Source organism: Leptodactylus fuscus, chromosome 1 (genome assembly GCF_031893055.1).
Source record: "Leptodactylus fuscus isolate aLepFus1 chromosome 1, aLepFus1.hap2, whole genome shotgun sequence".
Taxonomy (NCBI): Eukaryota; Metazoa; Chordata; class Amphibia; order Anura; family Leptodactylidae; genus Leptodactylus; species Leptodactylus fuscus.
This window is the reverse complement of record NC_134265.1, coordinates 73,815,383-73,838,667: the sequence shown is the minus strand read 5'-3', so window position 1 is coordinate 73,838,667 and position 23,285 is coordinate 73,815,383. Positions and strand designations below refer to the sequence as shown.

Genomic DNA, 23,285 nt, shown 5'->3' with positions numbered 1-23,285 from the left:
CAGTCTTCCTTAAAGAGAGTCTATCACCTCCTCCAGCCACTATAAACAGCTACTATCCTACTGTACAGACTATAAGTACAAATCCAACCGAACCTTTGAAAAGTTGATGAACCCCCAGGATGAGTGTAAAACCAATGTTTTAACCAATGAGTAAATGAGGTTCACGGAGCACAGGGGTGTGTTGTTTTCAATCCCCAAACACAGCCGTGTCTTAACTAAACATGTCCATCAAGTCTTCTTGTATGGACCCCTGGAAGATCCACATCATACACCCTAAGGTCAATCAGCTTTGCCAAAATCCTGCGCTTCTGTAAGCTTCTGTAGTCGAGGACTGCAAGTTCTGCCTTAACACTGAAGCCTCCCCTTCCTTTTTGGGTGTAGGGCAGAGCTTGAAGGCCGCACATGTGTAGTACACTCAGATACGTCCTGAACTACAGAAGTATACCGCTCATGTGCAGGATTGGATGATGCAGATCTTCCACTGCCCAAGGAGCCAAACTGGAAGACTGGATTGGTGTGTTTAGTGTATACGTATCCCTCCTGGTAAATTCACTCCAGATTTGGGCTAAAAAAATGCAGCAAAATCTGCAAAAAAAGCAGCTATATCGCAACGTGGGGCCTTAACCTAAAAAAGCTTGTCTTTATTGAGACAGCCACCTTAATTTGATAATCTCAGCTGAGCATTCATGGCTGTAATATTGATACATAATGGATTCAATGTGTATATCGATGCCCTCATCACAGTCTACTAACCAACTTGTGCTCTTTGCTTAGCCAGCTGGCTACCACTCTAATCCTCCAGGAGAAGTCTTCTCTCAAGCTGCCCCGAGCAGTTAGACTTGCCCCTAACATTCATAATTTTAAGCACGCCGTAACAACTTGTTTCTTTAAGTAGGCTTTTGTCACATGTCCTTAATCCATGCCCTATACCACCCACCTTACCTGGTCTACTTCTCTGAAGGTTTCACTGCATTATCTTTGTTTTTTGCCCTGTGGCTACCTTTCTAGTTTCCTTAAGTCTGTATGTATATGCTCAGCTTATGATGGTAGCTTATAGGATCTTTTAGGTAATATACATAAGGCTCTTATTTTCTCTTGTTTTGTGTATGCTAAGTACAGTTAATATTGTTATAGATACACCATTTCCCTAAAGCGTTATGTTCCTCCGTCAGAAGACGCTGGCAGAGCTCTTGACTAATGCTACCTTATAAACCAACCTTTTGACAGGCGGACTCAAGAGAGCTTGCTGGGAGATGGCGTTTTAATGACAAGTGGAAAAATTCAAGTTGTCTTTTGGTTGTTAAAGTCACTCTTCAGGTCCCACCTGCAATGCTGGTCTCCAGAAACCCCTTATATGTGCACCGGTGTCTTAATTACTGAGCAGAATAGGAATCTGAATTGACGTTCATATAATTAGTACCCTGTAAGATTTTACTATGTGAGCCCCTTAAGGAACCGCAAACCAACAGTGTATATAATTAAAGCTTACGCAAGTCAGGTTCAGTGAGGAGAAAATAGCTTTCTGCAATACAGACTTGGAAATGTGAAGTTGTACAATAGTTGGCAAAGATCACACTTACCATTTCACATTGTGTAAAAATAAAATTATCCAAACTACAACGGACTTCAACAATTGTAAAATATGTTTGCTGCCTTCTTACAGTTTGTTTTATTTTCTCTTTGAGACATTAAAGGATAGATCATAACTTACTAATTTGTGCGGATCCAATTGCTGGGACCCACCACCAATCCTGTGAATAGGGTACTGTTACCCTTCGTAAATGGGGCTTCAAGTTGTACATGAGCGTTGCTGCTCCATTCACTCTATGGGACTGCTGTAGGTAGCCAGGATAACTGAGTTTTATACATACTGGACCAACTTACTATCTAACCATGTGTATGCGAGTGTGCTGTGCTGACTTTCCTCTAGTGGCAGATCTCAAGAGAAAGAAGGAGCCAAATATATTGGATATTAACATGCCCAATGCACAGCACTAAATTGCTACCAGAGATATTGACTCCTTAGGGTCAGTGCACACAGAATTTTTTGGTGCTGATTTTGACGTTGAATCCGCCTCAAAATCAGCTTCCAAAAAAAGCCTCCCAATAGAACTCTATAAGGGAGCCTTCACACGATGTAACGCTGCGCTCATTCTGATCATAAAAAAACGTTCAGAATGAGCGCGTAAAAAGCAGCTCCCATTGACTTGAATGGGAGCCGGCATACTTGCGCTCCCCATTGAAATCAATGGGAGGCTTTTTTCCCCTATATGCTTTCAATGTATTACACGCGTAATACATTGAAAGCATATAGGGGAAAAAAGCCTCCCATTGATTTCAATGGGGAGCGCACGTATGCTGGCTCCCATTCAAGACAATGGGAGCTGCTTTTTACGCGCTCATTCTGAACGTGTTTTTACGATCAGAATGAGCGCACCGTTACATCGTGTGAAGGCTCCCTTAGGTGAATTTTTTTGGAGGCTGATTTTGAAGTGGATTTGATAAGGTCAAAGCCGTGTTTATGACTAATTGACCAATAATCCTGAGTAACTGTCGTTGTCCTAATTAATTAGGCTGAGTGCCAGCAGTAAGGAAATGACACCAGACACACTATGTTGGTATTAGTTCCTTTCTCATCCAAGAAGGAAATACTGACACACTTTTATTAAAACAACGTGGGGTTAAAAATAGTAGCGGAGAAAGGAAGAGAGATAACAACAACGTATGTTTTCATGTTCATTCCTGATTGGTATAGTACATTCCAATCAAACAGAAAAAGTTTAAGCAGTGCCATATTTAGCCAGCTACTCCCGGTCCTGCGTGGTAACCTTGGGGAGCTGTCTTCTGACAGCAAGCCAAGCATTTGTTTTTCTTGCATCCATTCTGGATGCAGGCGCCATCTTATCATATAACATTATACCAGTTTCAAGCATAAGCAACTATATCTAGCATTCAGCTTTTAAGGATAACCATGTTTTACATACATTGCATGATTATAAGCTTCACAGATTCAGCGTCAAAATAAGTGCCAAAAAACTCTCTGTGCATTGACCCTTAGGCCCCATTCACACATCTGTTTTTCATGGCATTGTGCTGTTCAACACAGACGATGCATCCAATGAAGGAAAACAGAGATATATCCTATTTTGGTTTGTGATTTATCAAAATAACACCAATGCAAGTCTATGGGTTCATGGAAACCCCAGATGTGAACCATGTGCTCTCTATTTTTCAAGGATCCTACAGTACAAAATGTAGGAATTTAGTTTAAAATGATATATTTGTGAGCTGTAAATGAAAAATACTGACCGCATTCATTCATGTAAGGTCGGAGCCACACATTACAGAAAAATATCCGCAGCAGAAATGATGTGACTTCAAAACCATCACGTTTTTTTGTTGCTAACGTTTTCCGTATAGTAATGATAGAAAGTCCAGTCCAGAGGAAAACTCTGCAGACTTTCTATGAAAAGCGCTGCAGAAAAAAAAAGTGATACATTTCCATCGCGGTCTTTTCTGCAGCTCTTTTTAGCTTTGGCTTACTATGTGAGGCCTTAGCTTTAAGCGAATATGTAAATGATGGCCTAATTTGTACAATACGTAAAAATTATGTTTATACAATATAGAAACTGACTCACTAGGAAACAAACCCCAAATATCTACATAGAAAATGGAAAAAATGGCAGCACTCCAATATTTAGAAAAAGTGTGGGTTTATTCCAAACAGCTATATCTACATAGATATGTGAAAAAGGGTGTGAAAATTAGATGAATTAGAAGCTGAAAAATTTCTGTGGTCTCTAAATGGGTTGCCCAGTCTCTCCCTACAGCCTGATTTGACAATGTCGATGAATCACTGATGCGTGCTGCATGCCCATGGTTGCTTAGAAATCCCATCACATGTGAGGTCAGATTGGTTAGAAGAGAGGGCCAAAGTTGTCTCTGTCCTTAGTCCAGTTTCACACACGTATTTGCAGCTGTGTTAAGGCTGAGTGTATCGGCTTGACTTTGGGTCTACTGACTTAACCTCTTCACAGCATAGAGACAGGCCGGGACACTTGGTTATAATACAAATGCAATGCAAAATGTGTTCATAATATGCTCATGTGAAAGTGGCCTAAAAATATTGATAAAATTATTAAAACAGGAAAAGATTTTGTCGGTGTATTGAGACAGGATGAGACATAACATGCGAGTTTTATATTTAACCTGTACCATAATGAATGCCATTGGAATAATACGTGCATAATAACATGGGGTTATTGTACATAGTGCCAGCCATAGGTTATGACTGCACCCTGTGTACATACAGCATATAGTATGTCAGGCATATTTGTCCTGTCAGCCCTGATTTATCTCCTGCTATTTGTTGGGAGAAGTTGACCCCACTTCACTTATTAATGTTCTCACATCTCGGTTCATTGTAGAATTCCTTCTCCTCTCTGTATAAACACAGACTTCCTTTGAAGAACGCTCAGGTGCACCCTCAGTCTAAGTGACCATTGTGCAGCTTGTTTAGTAGTGAAGGGTTATGTAGTGAATTCTGTACATTTTTCATGTCTCAGCTTGAGTTCTGATTAAAACTTCATGTTGCATAATTTTTCTTCTTTTTCATATCGAAACATGACTGAACTTACCAAACCCTTGTAACTCATATTAATATATCCTAAGGGTATACATAAAATGAAATGTAAAATATCAAATGTGGAATAGGCGTGAATATAGAATTGGCTTCCTTTTAGACCTGCAAAACTTCAGAAAATCTGCCCTATTTGGTGGATTTGTGCCATCCATTGTAATAAGGTGACTCTACGAAGTTATATACCTCCTAAATATTCCACAGCACTTTACATGAACAGACAATACGAGACATTACAATGTGACAAAGGTTTAACATATCAAACAATAGAAGTGAGAGCCCTGATCACAAGAGCTTACAATCCATGAAGAATTAGGGAGAACAAGAGATAAATGGGCTTGTTTAGTACAATGGTCCAGCCATCTTTTAGGCCTCTTTCTTCTCCTCTATCCCACCCATTGGCTTACTTCTCTTCTTGCCCCTCCATATCTTTACCATTGCAGTCTACTATAGCCTCTACCTATGTTTTAGTTATAAACGATACTTCCCATGAGCCTTATTTTATCAAAACTTGTCTGACCTGCCTCTGTGTATTGTTTTTCTATATAAAAAGGCAGAATAAACAATTATACAAACTGTGAAAAAAAAAGAATAGAAAAAACCCACCAAAAAAACATCCATTCACACGGAGAAAAATGGTGTGGAATTTGGTGTGGAATTTCAGCGCTGGAAAAAAAGCCTTCCATTGACTTCAATGGGTTCCCAGAGGCTTTTTTTTCAGCGCTGAAATTCCACACCAAATTCCTCTCCATTTTCCTCTGTGTGAATGGACCAAAGGCTAAGGCCCCACTGCAGCCAAAAAGCACTGCAGGAAAACCACAAATGAAACAGATTGTTGTTTTTCCCATAGCGCATTTCACAAAGAGCCCGCAGAGTTTTCCTCTGCAGACTTTCTGCTTCAATTATACCTTTGTGGAAAATTGACATGATGCGATTTACAAGAATGTGGCGGCAAATAGCAGCTTTTACGCTACGTGGCTCCACGGCCTTAAACATTCTTGTAATGCATGGAATTTTTACACAAATACTGTGTGCAGAAGCACTAATGGAGACAGTCAACAAGCTTGTCATGAGACACACTTCTAATAGATTATCTGAGCTCCGATAGTACAGTAGGACAGTTTTCCTCTGTGTCAGATTACTGTAGTGTAAAGACTTTTCAGATCACTAAAGGAAGACCTGTGCAGTCTTTGGTGCAAATTTATTGTACGCCAGTCTTGATAAATGGCCCGACTGTCGCAGGGACTGAGAAATTTATGAAGAGACTGCGACCACTTCATGAATCTGTTGGCAGTCCTGGCACCAGAATGGAAAACTATGCCAGGTAGGAACTGGTGTACATTTCTATTCTAATTCAAACCAGTTATCAGTCAGGTTGAGGTGTCCCTGCCTTTGACCAGCCTGATCCCTGTTCTGCCCATATTAACAAAATGAAGGTGGTGAAACATGGCTTGAGGCACATATTTGGTGCAAAAAAAGGGCCTTGAATAAATTATGTGCCTTAATGTCATTGATGGATAGCATCTATGTAGCTTTTAGACTGATGGATGAGCCTGGCTGCTGCATTCAGAAGAGATTATAGAGGGGACAGTTTACAAAGGGGAAGACGATTAAAAAGGAGTTACTGTAGTGAAATAGAGAGTGAATCGGGGTCACAATAAGGGCCTTGAACCCCTTCCTGCCACAGGCATTTTTTGATTTTCGTTTTCGACTCCCCAAGGTAAATTGTACTTTGTAATGGTACCATTTACTATTCCATTCAATGTTCTGGGAAGCTGGGAAAAAATTTAGAATGGGGTGGAACTGCAGAAACACTGTGTTTGTGCGACTTTCTTATGGGCTTTGTTTTTACGGCATTCATTGAACAGCCACAATGACATGTTTTTATAGATTTCCATGTATGGGGATGAATGGGGTGTCTTTATTTTGTGTGGCCAGATGTAATTTTTAGTAATACCATTTTGGGTAATGTCTGAAGTTTAAGTGCTTCCTATATATTTCCTATTCCTTTTGATGCCACTCTTGGCTTTGGCTAAAAAACAAATCGCAACAAAATCTTCAACATAAAAAGCAGCTTTTCCTGTTTTCTGTGGTGTGTGGCCTCATTAAAGAGATCCTATCATTCACACAATATTTTTTCTAGGTACCACGCCGGAATAGCCTTAAGAAAGGCTATTCTTCTTCTACCTTTCATTGTCTTCTCTGTGCCGCCATTCGCCTAAAATCCCGGTTCTTGTAGTTATGCAAATTAGCTCTCTCTCAGCACTGGGGGTGGGCCCAAGCGCTCAGACAGCACTGGGGGCATCCCCAATGCTGCGAGAGAACTCTCTCCAGCGCCCGCCTTCATATTCTTCAGCAGAGTCATATTCAGCCTCTTCTTCCGGTGGTGGCTTGTAACTTCTAGGCCTCGGGCCTTGGGCAGATCAGACTGCGCATGCCCACAGGCCACGGGAAAATGGGCGCTTACAATACTGTGCAAGAGAGAGTTCTCTCGCAGCATTGGGGATGCCCCCAGTGCTGTCTGAGCGCCGGGGCGCGCCCCCAGTGCTGCGAGAGAGCTAATTTTCATACCGACAAGAGCCAGGTTTGTAGGTGAACAGCGTCACGGAGAAGACAACGAAAGGTAGGAGACGAATAGCCTTTTTTAAGGCTATTCCGACGTGGTACCTAGAAAAAATAGTGTGTGAATGATAGGATCCCTTTAATGGCATTATTCCCTAAACACAGGACAGAAGATAACTGTTAGATCACTATGAGAAGGCCAGAGATTGCTATTTTGGGCGTCCTGAATATGCACCATTCATGCACCCCACTGCTGTAATCACAAGTCATTTGTGGCTTTCTGTTCTTGTGATCCCGAATAGCAGTTTCCAAGTGTCCTATGTAGTTAGGGCGGGGATCAATTTCCAGGAGCCCATGTAAGTGAATGAAGTGCATAGACACCACTGTTTTGTTTACATGGAGAACATGCGCAACCATCACTCTGTTCTATTGAGACATTGGACCACTGTTCTAGTGATCATTGCTGGCACCCTGACAGATCAGACATTTATCACCTTTCCTGTGGATCGGTGATAGGTTTTTCTGGGACAACCTCTTTAAATCCATCGAGTACAACCTTATGTATTTGTCTATTTTATATTCCATATTCTGCTTCACTAGCAGCATCGTAAACAGAGGAAATTAAAATCTCCTCTACCTTGGGGGAAGTTATTTATGGCCTTCTTTGCCTATTGTAAAGGGTTCTTCTAGCCCAGCTTCCCTGTCATCGTGCAATGCTATTGAAACATATTCTAATGGATGATCGGTGACTGGCAGTTTTAATCGACGATGACAGAATGACAACATAACTATAGACGGAAGTGAAAGTGGAAACCTTGTACAGTTGCATTGAGTATTTCTCCTTTCAACAAGAATCCTGTCTTTGCTTGTTAAAGGCTTTCATCGTAGAAGGGAGAGGTACACCCGGTAACATGCCGATACTTAAATAGTGTTGTATTTGACACATCATTCCTTGTATGACTCAGGCTGCTACATTATGTTGGGATTTTGTAGTGATCTTAATCTCTCAGGTGCAGTGCAACAAATATGCAATCGCAGTTTCAACCGTAATGCATATAGAAACCTGTTCTTTATAGCATATAAACACCAATGTATGCACTTCTACCTTTATCTGAGGCTGGTGAGTAGTTAGCTAAACATAACCTGTTGGCTTTTCCAGATGAACTTGTTAGTTCTGTTCAGCTTTGATTGACGTTTTGTCTTCCTGGAAGTTTCTTTTACAGATTTCTCTTTAGAAATTGTTAATTCATACATTAGACATAGATAGAATTCATATATACATTCAGCATAGATGCTAATACACTCATAAGGACTGAATTATTTTACTGGTTTGTGCAATGGACAACAAGGATAAAAGGAATGAAATTTTTTTGGGCTGAAATGGCTCCGCAAGAGTAGTTATGGCTACTGTGATATTCAGAATCATGTTTACTGGCGTCAAAGGACATGTTTGTTTCATTAAAACCAGACCAAAACAGCAGATAATGACACTGGGTAAGATTTTATTGATATGGTTGCAAGTTTACAGAAAAAAAAAAACGCAACAGAAGAAAATCCTTGCGTTTGGCGTCTCCTAATTTTTAAACATCCCTGGCTAGCAGCTGGAAAGCTTCTCCTTGCCAGCTCAGGAACTCAACAATGTCCAGCAACCTCTTGCTCACATATGTCTCTCACACAGACTGGTTTTCTGTGTCCCCAGGCAGAGAGAGAATTCCCCTCCTTACCTCTCTTAATTATCCACCTTCTCTTAATTAATTAACTGATGAGGGCCTGTGCTTATTACATCACATAGGAAAGGAATCTGAGAGAAATATAGCTCCTCTCCACAACCAGTTCTGCACTACCTTAAAGGGCTGTGATCCAGTATAGCAGTGATTGGAGAGCCAGGAAATGCAGAGATTTTTGGTGGACGAGAAGCATTGGAATGGGAACAACAGAGTATTGGTAAAGTGAGCAGTATTTCTTTTACTATGTTACACCATTCTGAGGAGTGTGTGTTTTTATAAGTGGCCTGTCAACACTTTTAACTTTACATTCTGCAGATCCTGTGTCAGCCCTTGAGAGAATGCTTTGTGATATTTAATGACTTCTCTATTAGAGATTAAGGTCATTTTACTCTGATAATATCAAAGATTCCTGTTCTAGAATCAAGAAAGGATTCTCTTTTATACAAGACTTTTTTATGAAGAGGATTGGGATACATGTAAAATACTTCTAAGTGACTTTTTGTGTTCAGATCCCTTAATCTTCAAGCCTTTGTCTTCAAGCTTTATCAGGGTGTTTGTTCATGTAAGCCACTGTCCATTGAAGATAACCAGATAGCCAATCTCCTCTATATGGGATGATTCCTCTGATCTTCATACATCTTTATGAAACATTTACAGCACAACTTGATGACTTGCCGATGAAGGAGCGAGTGTTAAGTTAATGGCGTATCCTGTAATGGATTCCCTGTGTTATTGTTGTCTTGTATGACTGGTGATCAGCAGATAGACAGGACCTTCTCTCTGTTAGACTTGGCTACCATGACATCTTCAATTCCTAATGTTATGTGAATACAAAAAAGGATCATATTTCAATGGTGTGATGTGTATACGCCGTGGGTTTTCAATGATGTCTCGGAAACCGTAACCTTCACAACAATCTTTTACATCCGTTAATTATATTAGAACAGGAGGGGGTGGTCTAGCTCGGAAGTGAACAACTCTTTTTTTTTTTAGTATGGAATATACGTTTTTGTCAATCCTTAGTCTTGCTGCAAAGCATTATTCATTAGTAGCGCCTCTCTGCTGCAAGATACAGTGCCTAACCTTCCACTGTTGGTTTCCCTGCTTTAATCCTTCATGTTAGGAAAGTAGATCTAAATGGATGTACTGGAGGCTCCCTGGACCTTACCATAGGCTATATTGTTTTGCCGCCTTATGTTTTTTTTTTCTTTAGTGATGTCCTATTACTACAGTTTGATTGAAACGGTTTCATGTTAGTCGACCGTTCAATTGCATGTTAATGGTTGGAATGGAACATGTGTGGGATGAAGAGGGGCTCTGAGTATTGAAAAAGGGTCTCTGAGTATTGCATGATCACACTGCTCTACCCCTGCCCTGTAATAGGTGGTAAATGATCCATAAAGTGAGACCCACACCACATAATAAATAAGACACATAACACGTACAAGTGGAAATACTATGCAGGTGCTGTCAAGCTCTAGGGATAGGTATAAGTCTCTGTTTTTTGGAGAATTGCAACATCCACCTTAGTGCCCACAAACCTTCAATAACTATTTCTCCTTACTTTTTGTTATGGGGAAGGAGAGTTAAACCACATTCACATGACTGAGGTGCAAAAGTGCCATGGCGACTTTTTTTTACGGATCCTCTATATATTACAAAAAATGAACATGAACTATGTTTAGCCAGTCAGACTATACAGATTATAAAAATAATAGCCCCCATTCACAGACATTGTTTTTAATGCAGCCGTGTGCCATGTGTCTGTTAAAAAAATTAATCACCCAGCTGTTATTCCCTATGGTGTGATAGCTTTAGCCGCTGCTAGACACCTCTGCCCATGGCTTATTTCCTGAGCCATAAAGGAATGGAAGAGAGAAAATTTGTTTGATCTTTCTTTCTGTTGATGTCGGAATAGTCTGGAGGCTTCCATTATGCATAGATAGTTAGCTGGCCCCATCGTAATAAGTAGATTTGGCTGACTTTCTTCTCATATTTATGGGGGCTTCTGGTGAGAAACCTCTTTTCTGAGTTTAACCAGTTACTTTTTGACCACAACTTTCATTTTTGGATACCGTTGTTTGACTTCAGTATTATTTGGCAGTAATGAATGGAACAGTAGTGAGAATGCATTGGAGACCCCCTTTCTCATGATTAGTGAAGTCTCGGCAGTGGAACAACTTATCTAGCAGTTCTTCCTTACCCACTGTACAATGGACAACTTCTTATTACCAGAATACCCCGTCAATGGATACGATTTGAGGAACAAAACACTTGAGTCCACTTAAAAAAAGCAAAATAATTGTTTATTTAGACGACTGGACCGGGTACTGGGCCCTGAAGCTCTTTAGGTTAATCCATCACGAATGCTTCATGGACTTCAGTCTATTGAGGGATTTGTGAAAACAGGCCGAGAAAGGATCGAACACATGGGCCGTTAAAAAATACCGGTACTCATGTGAACAGATCAATTACTGTCAATGGGGCTGTGTGCTATCATTTACAAAAGCAGCAAACACACAACTATGAAACACTGACGTGTGAATAAGAACTAAGCAGAGATGTTGGACCTGTCAATGCTTGGTGGGAAAAACAGTGCAATTTGATAATAAATATGAGGCATATTGTATACGTCACTATTTCTGACATAATTACCGCACGTTCCAGCTGATTGATGCATACACACTTATGCTTGTAGTTGATTTCAAGGGTTAATTCTCGCTTTCCTGTATGAAGGCAATTCCAATCTTCTTGGCATAATTAGCTTTTTATCTGCTAATTACATTTTTGTCCTGATAATCTCTTTTTAAATAGATTGCTTTAGGTTGTTTTCACTCTCTAGAACTTCCATAATGTGCTTAAAGGCTGTAGATAAAAATGATTTGGTGTAATGCTGGATTACATGCCACTATCATGCTTTATTTATATGGATTTTTTTACTTGCTCTTATTTACTTTTTTAGGTGGAACACGGTGTCTTAAAAACACTGAGAGCGAATGGGTGCAGTCACATATTTTTATTTTTTTGAGGGAAAAAATAAAAGCGGTGATTTAAAAATGCAAACCTGTTTTCAATGGGATTCTACCATTGAAATGAATTTTGGTGATCACATGTCGGAATAACCTTTAGAAAGGCTATTCGTCTCTTACCTTTAGACGTGGTCTCCGCTGCGCCGTTCCTTAGAATTACCGTTTTTTACCGGTATGCAAATTAGTTCTCTCGCAGCAATGGGCGCGGGCCTCAGGGCTGAAAATGCGATGGGGGCATCCCCACTGCTGCTCGAGAACACATTCCAGCGACGCCTCTATCTTCGGCTGGATCCTCCCCTTCTTTCGTCGTCTTCCCTCTGCGTCACCTCTGACACCCGTGCAGTTGGCTCTGCCAGTGAGACACTAGTAGAGCCGACTGCGCATGCCGGCGGGCGGCCATTTTTGGGAGGCCGCTCTTGCTCTTGTAGTTCAATACAGGAGCGGCCTCCCAAATATGGCCGCCGGCCAGCATGTGCCCTCGGCTCTGCTGGTGTCTCACTGGCAGAGATAAAACTGCACGGGCGTCGGAGGTGACGCAGAAGGAAGACGACGAAAGAAGGGGAGGATCCAGCCAAAGACAGAGGCGTCGCTGGAGCGTGTTCTCAAGCAGCAGTGGGGACGCCCCCATCACATTTTCAGCGCTGGGGTCCAACCCCATCGCTGCGAGAGAACTAATTTGCATACCGGTAAAAAACTGTATTTCTAAGGAACGGCGCAGCAGAGACCACGTCTAAAGGTAAGAGACGAATAGCCGGTAAGAGACGAATAGCCTTCCTAAAGGCTATTCCGACGTGTGATCACCAAAAATATTCATTTCAATGGTAGAATCCCTTTAAGTAGAAAACATGTGACCACAAATCTCTGCCAGTTCATAGTTCAGTATATTTGGATGTGAGTTTCTAAAAACCCATCCACACCTAATGGAATAATATTCCATGGAGAAATATCATAATTTTGCACATTTTGAAGCCTCTGTATTGTGCAAAATTCGCATCATGTAACATATATGGATGTTAATGTGAATTTGTTACTAATTTATGGAAAATCTGAGCCCCAAAAATATCTGGCACATCTCGCGTTATTTTTTTTTGGTAAAATGAATCCAACACAGGTACTTGGTTATTTTTAGGTGTAATCAGGTATATATAGATTTGATTGTTATGATAGGTTTATATTTGTCAAAATATCCTGAGAAATTTATATATCATATCTAAGAGGCTTTCTCAGCATTACCGACCTTTGTTGTATGGTAAAACAGATTTATATTGTACACAGGTTGGCCTTTTTTTTCTGTCCAGTTCTTTTGTTACCCTCAAGACGAGCACCGCCTGAGGTGTCTGCATCTGTTCATCTCAACCTCTGTATTCAGTCTGCCAAGACAGACATGTATGTAAATAGGGAATTGTTATGCTTTCACAGTCTTCAGTGTTGTTGCAGTATACCCGGTGCACTCCTGGTATAGACTATACTACAAGCTACTCATGAATTCAGCTTAAGGGTGCATTCACACTGAGTAAACGCTAGCTTATTTTGTAGAGTAAAATTACACTTGTAAATTTTGCTATCCCATTGACTTCAATGACATTTTACAGGCGTATTTTTTACAGGCGTATTTTTTACAGGCGTATTTTTACACTTGTAAAAAAATATCATTGAAGTCAATGGGATAGCAAAATTTACAAGTGTAATTTTACTCTACAAAATAAGCTAGCGTTTACTCAGTGTGAATGCACCCTAAGGGTGCATGCACACTACGTAACGCCGGGCGTGTATGAGAGCCGTACACGCCGGCATTACAGCAGACTGCCGAACACTTCCCATTCACTTCAATGGGAGCGCTCGTAACAGCGGCGTTTACGAGCGCTCCCATTGAAGTGAATGGGAAGTGTTCGGCAGTCTGCTGTAATGCCAGCGTGTACGGCTCTCATACACGCCCGGCGTTACGTAGTGTGCATGCACCCTTAAATAAAAATAGAAGGCTTTAACTACATAATGCATATCATGGCATCTGACAGATAACAGCTTAAACAGCTCACCTTTAAGTTTTGTTTTTTTTTTGTCCCCATCCCATTTGAAAACTAACCCTGAGTATAGCATCATTTTATTAAATAACTTAATGAGTGCTCTATTGTGAAGTTATGTGCTCCACTCTGAAGCACTGCCCTCTTCTCAGCTCCTTTAAAGGACATAGTGCTTACTATACAGACAGGAGGCCAAAGGAGCCAAGTCTATTAGAGCTGCCAACTGATTCCCATAGACTTGCATTGTGGGCATGACCTCCTCCATACAGAAAACACTGTTATGTGCTCCTGAGGGGAGCACATAAGTACATAATAAATCTGTCAGTAAGTTCTTCAGTAACATTGCACTACATACAGGCTCAGCTTCTAATAAGGGGGGACTAAAATGCTTTAGTGGAGTGTCTCTTTAAGTTAAAGTAACTCTTTGTGACTTTGTGTGCCTCTATGATAGATTGCTATTATTATTGTAATTAACTTCAGCATTAGGCCTCAGTTGTGCCTTTTTCATATCTCCTCTCTCAGTGGTATAGATTTATGCGTCATTAGGACTGTACTTCAATAGCTGTCTATGCTCTTGACACAAAAAGGAAAAAATGAGCTTTCACAACTTGAACATACAAAACATTTAGGGTCTGATGTATAAATATCATCTCACAGAAAATGTGTCCGCATTTCATTTTTCCAGTGCAATGTAGAAAATGAACACAGGATTATGCTTAGACATTGATAAGATACGTTTACACCGAGCATTGAGTATACGATATGGAACAATCACAGTGATGACTGCCTACTGTAGATAAAGAAGGAATAATTATTTATTATGGATCTAAAGGTGTCTATACAAACTAGTCTATGGTTGTTCAAAATGGCCGATTTTAGCCAAAAAGGATCATTTGCTGGGTGACATTTGACATTGTATTATTTTTGCCGACCAATGACAAACCATTTTTTGGAAAGAAGTCAGCCATGTTTAAAATTTTTGGTCAATGAATAGTGTTGGTAAACCCGAGGCAGGTATAACCTGTTGCCGCATTAATAGAATGAAATATACTTCACTACAGCCTTGCACCCTTTGTATTCTACCTGGGTTTATCTATTGGTGCATTATGGTACTTGTGGATAGGAGTCAATAGATACTAGAGATTAGAGATATGGCATTTGGCTAAAGAGAGAGCGCTGGTTCTCAGAAATGAGTTTACTTAATATTTAAATATTATAAGTAATTCTGACGCTCAGACTCAAGAGCGAGACAAATCTCCAGTTTATTGGCAATCCAAAAATTACTATGTGATTGAACCTTCATCAGACATTGGATTGCTGGAGCTATAGGAGTGCAAGTAGTCCAATGTCTGATGAAGGACAGAAATGTGACACATGATACATTAAGTCATATACCACTGATAACTAACAAATATTATTTTACTAAAATTTTACCATTAAAATATGAAATAGCATGAACATATTGCATTATGATCTTTGCCCTAGTTCTTATTTTATAATCATATTAATATATCACTTCTCTTATTTCACCCAGTACTGGCTGGATCCAGCAAAGACGATATCAGAACACAAAGATTTGATAAGCAGTAAGTACATTGTATGAACGTGCTTTCCAGATCGGCTACAAGTATGTATGAGAAATGCCATGGATTAACTAGATTATCTATCAGAATAAGGTGTTTTACAGGATTAGCAATGCACACAATAACACATTTTATGTAATGAGATCCTGAAATAACAAAATATAGATGTAGCGTCTGACAGTTTAGAGATGCTTGTTACATCAAGTTGATATCTGTTGACTTACATACATTTGGATCTCATTAATTTTTTTTTTCCACTGAATTTGTTTTTGCCATAATGAATAGATATTGTAAGTCGAAGATTTAGCTTTCAGTAGAATAATGAGTAGATACTATGGCAATACAGTTTGTGATTTGGAAATGTTGCCTGCGGTAGAATAATGAGTAGGTATTATGGCAGTAGATTTTGTCTTGAGCAGAATAATGAGTAGGGTTTATCACTGTATATATACATATGGATTGTGTTGTGTAGATTTTGCCTTGAGTAAAATAGTCACTAGACATAATGGAAGTATACACAATGTGATTTGAAGAGAAGTCGGATCTAGATTCACCCTATTAATATACTGCAAAGGTTTGGAATCAGATTTGTATCCTCCTGTATAATTTCCTCCACATATATGGTTTATCAACCATAGCAGTTTATCCAGTGACTGGATATATTTGACTGTCCCATTGAAACGAATGGAACTGGAGTGCACTTTTCTAATCATTCAGACTATGGAGGAAAACACCCTGGTTCTCATAGCCAAAGGGGTCATTGATAAGATCCTTCCTGGTTTGCAATTTATTCCATATCCCGTGGAAAGCAATTATGTTGCTCTGGTGGTAAAACCCCTTTAAAACAACAATATCCAACACCACTTTTTCTAGGTCTGGTTTTTATGTCTTTACATGTCCCTTTGTACTATTCCATTATTTCTTGTAAATATTATTGGCACATGAGAATGGGTTACCACATGGACTGCTAGTTATTAGAGATGAGCAAGTATATTCAATTGAATACCTCCGTCATATAGTTCTTGGTGTAAAAAAGCGCCAGGGAGGGTGAGAAGGGCAGTAAAAATTTGATGTCCCTCCCACCGGCGGAGGTATTCGATTGAATATACTCACTCATCTCTACTAGGCTGAACGCTAACAGTCAGGGGGTATTCACATGGAGTAACTGATTCTGGCACGATAACTTGTGTAAGAATCAGCACTGCAAAACAGAATCCCATTGACTTCAATGGGTTCCTTTTAATGCGCGTAACACATTGAAATCAATGGGAGGCTTTTTAACCCATTGATTTCAATGTGTTACGTACTGTATGTTAAACAGAACCCATTGAAGTCAATGGGATTCTGTTTTGCAGCGCTGATTCTTACGCGAGTTATCGTGCCAGAATCAGCGCTGTGTTACTCTGTGTGAATGCCCCTTTCAGGTTCATGCACATAACCGAGTGATTCTAAGCAGACTGTGTTCCTAATCTTCCAAGTCCTTGTGTCCTTTCCAAAGGATCTGAATAGGACCTGTTCTAAAAATATTGGAAATGAACACCAGAGTGAATTCATTGTTATTAACTGTGCACACAGACATAACAGTATAGGGTTTTACGGGATTAGAAGGGGTATTTCTTCCAAAAATTGTTCAATTTCAGTCCATGAGCTGTGCCTGATATTTAGCTGAACTGTATTTGAGCACATAGGGCTAGGCTGTACTACCAGACCATCCATAGGCAAGAGTAATGCTGATTTTGGAATAACATAGCAATACAGTGCAACCCATTATAAGTTAAGAGTTAAAAGCATAATACATTTCCAGTTTGACAGAAGGGAACACATTATTGGTTTAAAGGGATTCTACCATTAAACTACTTTTTTTTTTCTAATTACCACGTCAGAATAGCCTTAAGAAAGGCTATTCGTCTCCTACCTTTAGACTTGGTCTCCGCTGCGCCGTTCCGTAGAAATACCGGTTTTAATGCTGCCCGAGAGCTCTTTCCTGCGCCGCCTCCTTGTTCTGCAGCAACTCCGCCTCTTCTGGCTTCTCTTGCTCTTGTAGTTCTATACAGGAGCATAGTGAGGCCAGCTCCTGTATTGAACTGCAAGAGCGGCTACCTAAAAATGGCCGGCGGCCATTTTGGGGTAGCCGCTCATGCAGTTCAATACAGGAGCTGGCCGACGGTCATTTTGGGGTGGCTTCTCTATGCTCCTGTATCGAACTACAAGAGCAAGAGAAGCCAGAAGAGGTGGAGTTGCTGCAGAAGAAGGAGGCAGCGCAGGAAAGAGCTCTGCGCAGCAATGGGGACGCGCTCATCGGTATTTCAGCGCTGGGGCCCGCCCTCATTGTTGCGGAGAGCTCATTTGCATACCGGTTAAAACCGGTATTTCTACAGAACGGCGCGGCGGAGACCACGTCTAAAGGTAGGAGACGAATAGCCTTTCTTAAGGCTATTCCGACGTGTTCATTAGAAAAAAAGGTAGTTTAATGGTAGAATCCCTTTAAGCAACTTATCTTCAAATTGGGCATCATGATATTGTCTGTTGTAGGTCTAACAAGACAAAATTCATTTCAGTGGGAGTCAGTAGCAGTTTTCTGATTTTTTTCAGCTAGAGGAAAAACAAAAGGCAACATGACCTATCTTCAGGCGGATTCCACCTTGAAAAACGCATTGAAACTAATGGGAGGCAGAAAAATTTGACTTTTTTGACGTGGTTTTTGGGAAAAAAAACTCTGTGTAAACATACCCTTAGAGTATGAGTGTTTATTGTATATCGTTACTACTAGGAATAGTATTGAACATTGAAAATATTATATAAAATGTATCTATCTATCTATCTTTGTCACATTTATTTTACTGTTTGCTATTTTATAGCTGGCCCTCCCTATACTCTATATTTTGGGGTTAAATTCTATGCGGAAGATCCATGTAAACTGAAGGAAGAGATAACCAGGTATAGTATACCATTTACATTGATGACAGTATGCTTTCCATATACTTGCTACACAGTACAGTTTTCCTGCTTTAATACGTACAAAAATATGGGGGTATATAACATGAATTAATATCATTGCTCAGAATTAGAGCACTGCATAGATGTCTATTTGCAGTATATACAACTTATTTATACAGTCCATACTACTGAAAACCTTAACAATATTTTGGAAAAACATAACAATAATGATACTTTGGGTACAAATGGCATCTGTGTGCTGCCATAGAAAGACTTTAGCTGCTTAGCCCATTCATTTCTGTCAAATTGATTTTACAGGTGGTTCGCCACTGATAAAGCATTATAGACATCAGTCACTCTAAACCTTCTAAACATATTATTATGTTAGATCTGAACCTGCGCATTGCTGTGCACTGCCGGTACACTCACAATAGAGTCTATATCTGACTGATTTGTATTATTGAAAGGTTCTATTAAATATGTTTTGTCTCAAGTAGAGAGAGTCATTTGTTCTTGTGTCTTTATAAGCCACCAATGATTGAGCTTCCAGGTAAAACATATTACAAGCTTGCTTAGACAAAGAAAGAATTGGCTCCAAAAAAAAAAAAAAAGAGAAACATCTGCATTTTCTTGTAATTTATTTTCTCTGTTTGAATTCACAATTTTGGGTTGGAGAAATCCCCCTAGAACACTGCACCTATTCTTTACTGCCAAAATAAAGCCCAAGACAACATAGTAAATCCACACAGCCCTCTCCCAGTAAGGAAAGGTATGTTTATTACTGCACAAAACATAATTGAGGCTTTCCTTCAGGTTTTATACAGACTATTGAGCATTTCCCCTCACATTTTCTTAAAGGGAATGTGTCATGAGATAATACACAAAGCTATCGGCCTCTAACATTGTTCTCTGCATAGTGGCTGCTGAGAACAGCTGATTGGCAGGGTTCTTGGGTGTCGGACGCCCACTTATTTGATTTTGATGACCTATCCCAAGGAAAGCCCCTTTAAAATAAGTTGTTATGTTAAAGATATATATTTAAGAATTTTTGGTAATATTTTTGGTTATTTATATTAAAAATCGAAAATTCCTGAAGTTCCAGATGTGACCACTAAGCCTAAAATCGTCTGTCAGCAAATAGTCTGAGCAGGCCATATTGACTGTGGGAGAGTTTTCTAGGCATGCTGTGCATAGGGCGTAGTAGATAAGACACGGAATCCATCAGGCACAATAGATGATTTTACAGCTTATCTACATATACGTGATAGCTGTGATCATCATTGCGCTGGTAAGTGAAGTGGCTGCTGAAAAAAAAATAACCTACAGAACAGGAAATCTAAGCATAGAATTTTGCTTAGTGACTAATATGAGTAATGCAGAATTTTTAAGATTTTTTTTAAATATTGATGATAACGTAGAATCGTCATATGCAGAGGGCCTAACTCTTGAGCCATACTTGGATGTGTCCAATCTATGCTATCTTATCAACATGCTGAACTAACTGAATGCCTTACCTTACTAAATATAGCATACTTTGTAGCATTATTCCAAATGGGATGCCACACACAGTGAAAATCTAGTCGCCTTTAACCATCTCTGCCAACTCTAGCTCTTTGCATCATTTAATAGGTACTACTTCACTGATTTGGGCATAGCTAAAATATTTTTCTTTATACCCTACTATTCCCAAGCCTTATCCGTTGTTATTTTTGGTGCCTCATATACTATGTAGGCTCTATACTGTGGGCGGTGTCAGGCAAGTAAGGGGTGTGATTCTGAGCTCTGACACTGTCCACCCCTGATTAGAGCTCAGAATCACACCCATTGCTTGACACTGCCCCCCTGACAATACATTGTCAGGCACTACAACTTATTGCATAGATTGCTCAGGAACGGTGGGAGCTAGAAGGAAATTCCAACTGTGCTGGAATCAGTTGAGTAATACCTATCCTGAAAACTGGAGTTTGTGGCGGTGGTGAGCGGTCCCCTTTAAAGGGAACCGGTCACCAGAACAATGGAGGGCAGTCTGTAGGGAGCATTCTATAGAGCAAGAGCAGATTAATATATAGATTTGTGGTGAAAGTTTCAGTATACTCATCTTTAATTCATTAAAATCTCTGTTGTGTATTTGCTTTAAAGTCCAGGAAGTGGATCAGTCCTATTAGTGCCGGACAGCCTCCCCTCTATGACTGTACATACAGAGATAGCTGACAATCACTTATAGGACTATTTCACTTCTCTGCATAGAAAGAGCAGAGATATTAATAAATAATTGACAAAGTTCTACTAAATCTTCTCCCACAAAACTATATGTGAATCTGCTCAGCTCCTGCTCCATAACACGAAGCCTACGGATCGCACTGCGGTTTCTTGGTGACAAGTCCCCTTTAAGCTGAATATAAATATGATATATATGAATACATTGCTAAACAGACTTATTACGTAGAGAGACTTTATTTCAATCCCGTTTTATCCTCAGAGAACTCTGAGGTCAATTATCTTAATGTTTGACAAGGTCTTTAGAATTGTTGCTTAGTTACAGCTACCAAATAACTTGGATGCGAGACTAATTTGTCTGGCAATTATGTCTGTATGATTATTATTTATGGACGTGATTTCTGTGTATTATACTTTTGATAAAAGATTATTATGTAAGGGAAAAAATCCTCATCTGCTATACATTTCAATTTTATGTTATTTTAGGTATCAATTCTTTTTGCAAGTCAAACAGGATGTTTTGCAAGGTCGATTGCCTTGTCCTTTCAATATTGCTGCTCAGCTTGGGGCCTATGCCATACAATGTAAGTATGAATATAAATTGGGCTGCTGGGTGTCTTTGACATTCTATTACCTTCAATCAAAGTAAAGTACTTACATTTGTAAAGATAGTAAGTAAAATACATAGTTCAGCAATCATTTAATAATGAGAATAGAAGCTCAACTATTAAAAGTCCATATTTTACAGTTACTGATATCCCTCTGGTTATTGAAGTTGTATATACATCTACTGATTGTATGGCATTAGAAATCTTACCTATACTTTGTTCATGCCAAATGGTAGATGTGTATACCATCAGCAGAAGCCTAGGTCAGCCGGGTTAAAGCAGAGATTTGACATTTTGACTATTGGCATTAAGGTTGAGAACCTTAAAGAGGTTGTCCAGGCAAAACAATTATTTTTAAAATGGGTTGGGGGGGGGGGGGGTTAAAAAAAAATCACCCATCCCTGGTTCTCTGGTGTCCTCCAAGCATGGTCGGATCCTCCTGGCTCGGCGGCTGTGATGTCCCTGGTCTCTTCCACTACTGATTGGCCTCAGCAATCACATAACCGCTGTAGCCGGTCAGCAACCTCAGGAAGAGACCCCCGACACCTCACAGGTAGTGACATCATGTGCCGTATACTGAGACCGTGTAGTAACGGACAATAACGGACCACGCTGGAAGGGGCGCCAGAATGCTGGGAAAAGGGAGTTGGTTTTTTTATCCACTGTCCCCAGCCAATATAAATTTTCTAGTCCATTTTTGCCTGGAGAATGTTCATGCATAGCAGATAAAATGCAGATATTCTGGTGTGGAATTATGTGTAAAAACTGCAGCATATTACAGTATCAGCAAAGCTTTATAAAATCTCATCTACATTCTTCAGAAATCATCTGCGGCATAAATTGACCTGTAGTTTAGGTTTTATACCTGCAGCTTGTCCATTTATGTTACAGGCTTTTGCAATGCTTTGGAAACCCACAACAATCCCAGGGCTGTGGCGTTGGTAGATCAAATCACCAACTCTGACTCTTTCACAAATGGCTGACAGCCATGGTCATTCAGAAGCAGTAATTTCCTCTAATTCATTAAAAAGCTATTAATTGAATTCCTAAGATGGTAAATATGTAACAAACTATGCGTCTAATTTATTACAAAGTACCAATAAATTCATAATATCATTATTAGTGAAAATCATTTTATTTTGAAGCTGGAGTTGGAAACATTTACCGGAATCTGACTCAATCCAAAATTAGCCCCGATTTCAACACCACTCTAACTCTGACCCCACAGCCCTGACTTATGGATGAATTGTCCACCATTTGGTGAAGCTTTTGTTGGTGTTAATCTTGTTAATTTGAGTGAAAAGTAGTACTTTTACATTAAGCAAAGTGAGCCTCAGGAATTTTGTGAAATAGCACAGACCATGAAATGTTGTTCTTATTGTATTTGCGCACCTTTAAATAAATCTGTGAAGGTTGATATTTTCATAAAACATTATATAGTATTTATAGGAAGTGACGTCATCCTATTCCTGTGACATGTTTTATGACTATGTATCCAATGAAATCACCGAAAATTACATTTAAAAGTGGTATTTTTCCCTTTGTTCACATCTGCGTTTGGTAAACCGTTCAGGGACTCCACATGGGCACTCCCCGAACGGACTCCCAAACGCGTTTGCAAGCTGTTTGCCAGTTAAAGCATACGGAACCCATAGACTATAATGGTGTCTGCATGCTTGCCGCGAGATCTCCGCACGGAACATGCGGACAGGAAAGTAGATTGTGAAGTACTTTCCTGTCCGCATGTTCCCTGCAGAGATCTCGTGGCAAGCATGCAGACACCATTATAGTCTATGGGTTCCATATGCTTTAACTGCACTCCGCTTGCAAATATGTTCAGTAGTCCATTCGGGGGAGGGGGGGGGGTCCCCCCCCATGCGGACTCCCCCAAACAGATTACCGACGCAGATGTGAACGAGGCCTTAGAGGGTGCTCTACTTAGAGATGGTCTTTTCGAGAGAC

General features: G+C 39.9%; 1 protein-coding gene across 1 annotated transcript in view; it reads left to right on the top strand.

Annotated features, from left to right (window-relative positions):
* Positions 1-23,285, top strand: part of EPB41L4A (erythrocyte membrane protein band 4.1 like 4A) — a 181,443-nt gene that overhangs the window by 73,082 nt on the left and 85,076 nt on the right. Inside the window, exons 3-5 of the mRNA XM_075272249.1 lie at positions 15,513-15,564; positions 18,420-18,498; positions 21,202-21,299. Of these exons, the coding sequence (XP_075128350.1) occupies positions 15,513-15,564; positions 18,420-18,498; positions 21,202-21,299 (229 nt within the window). The remainder of the gene's footprint in view (positions 1-15,512; positions 15,565-18,419; positions 18,499-21,201; positions 21,300-23,285) is intronic.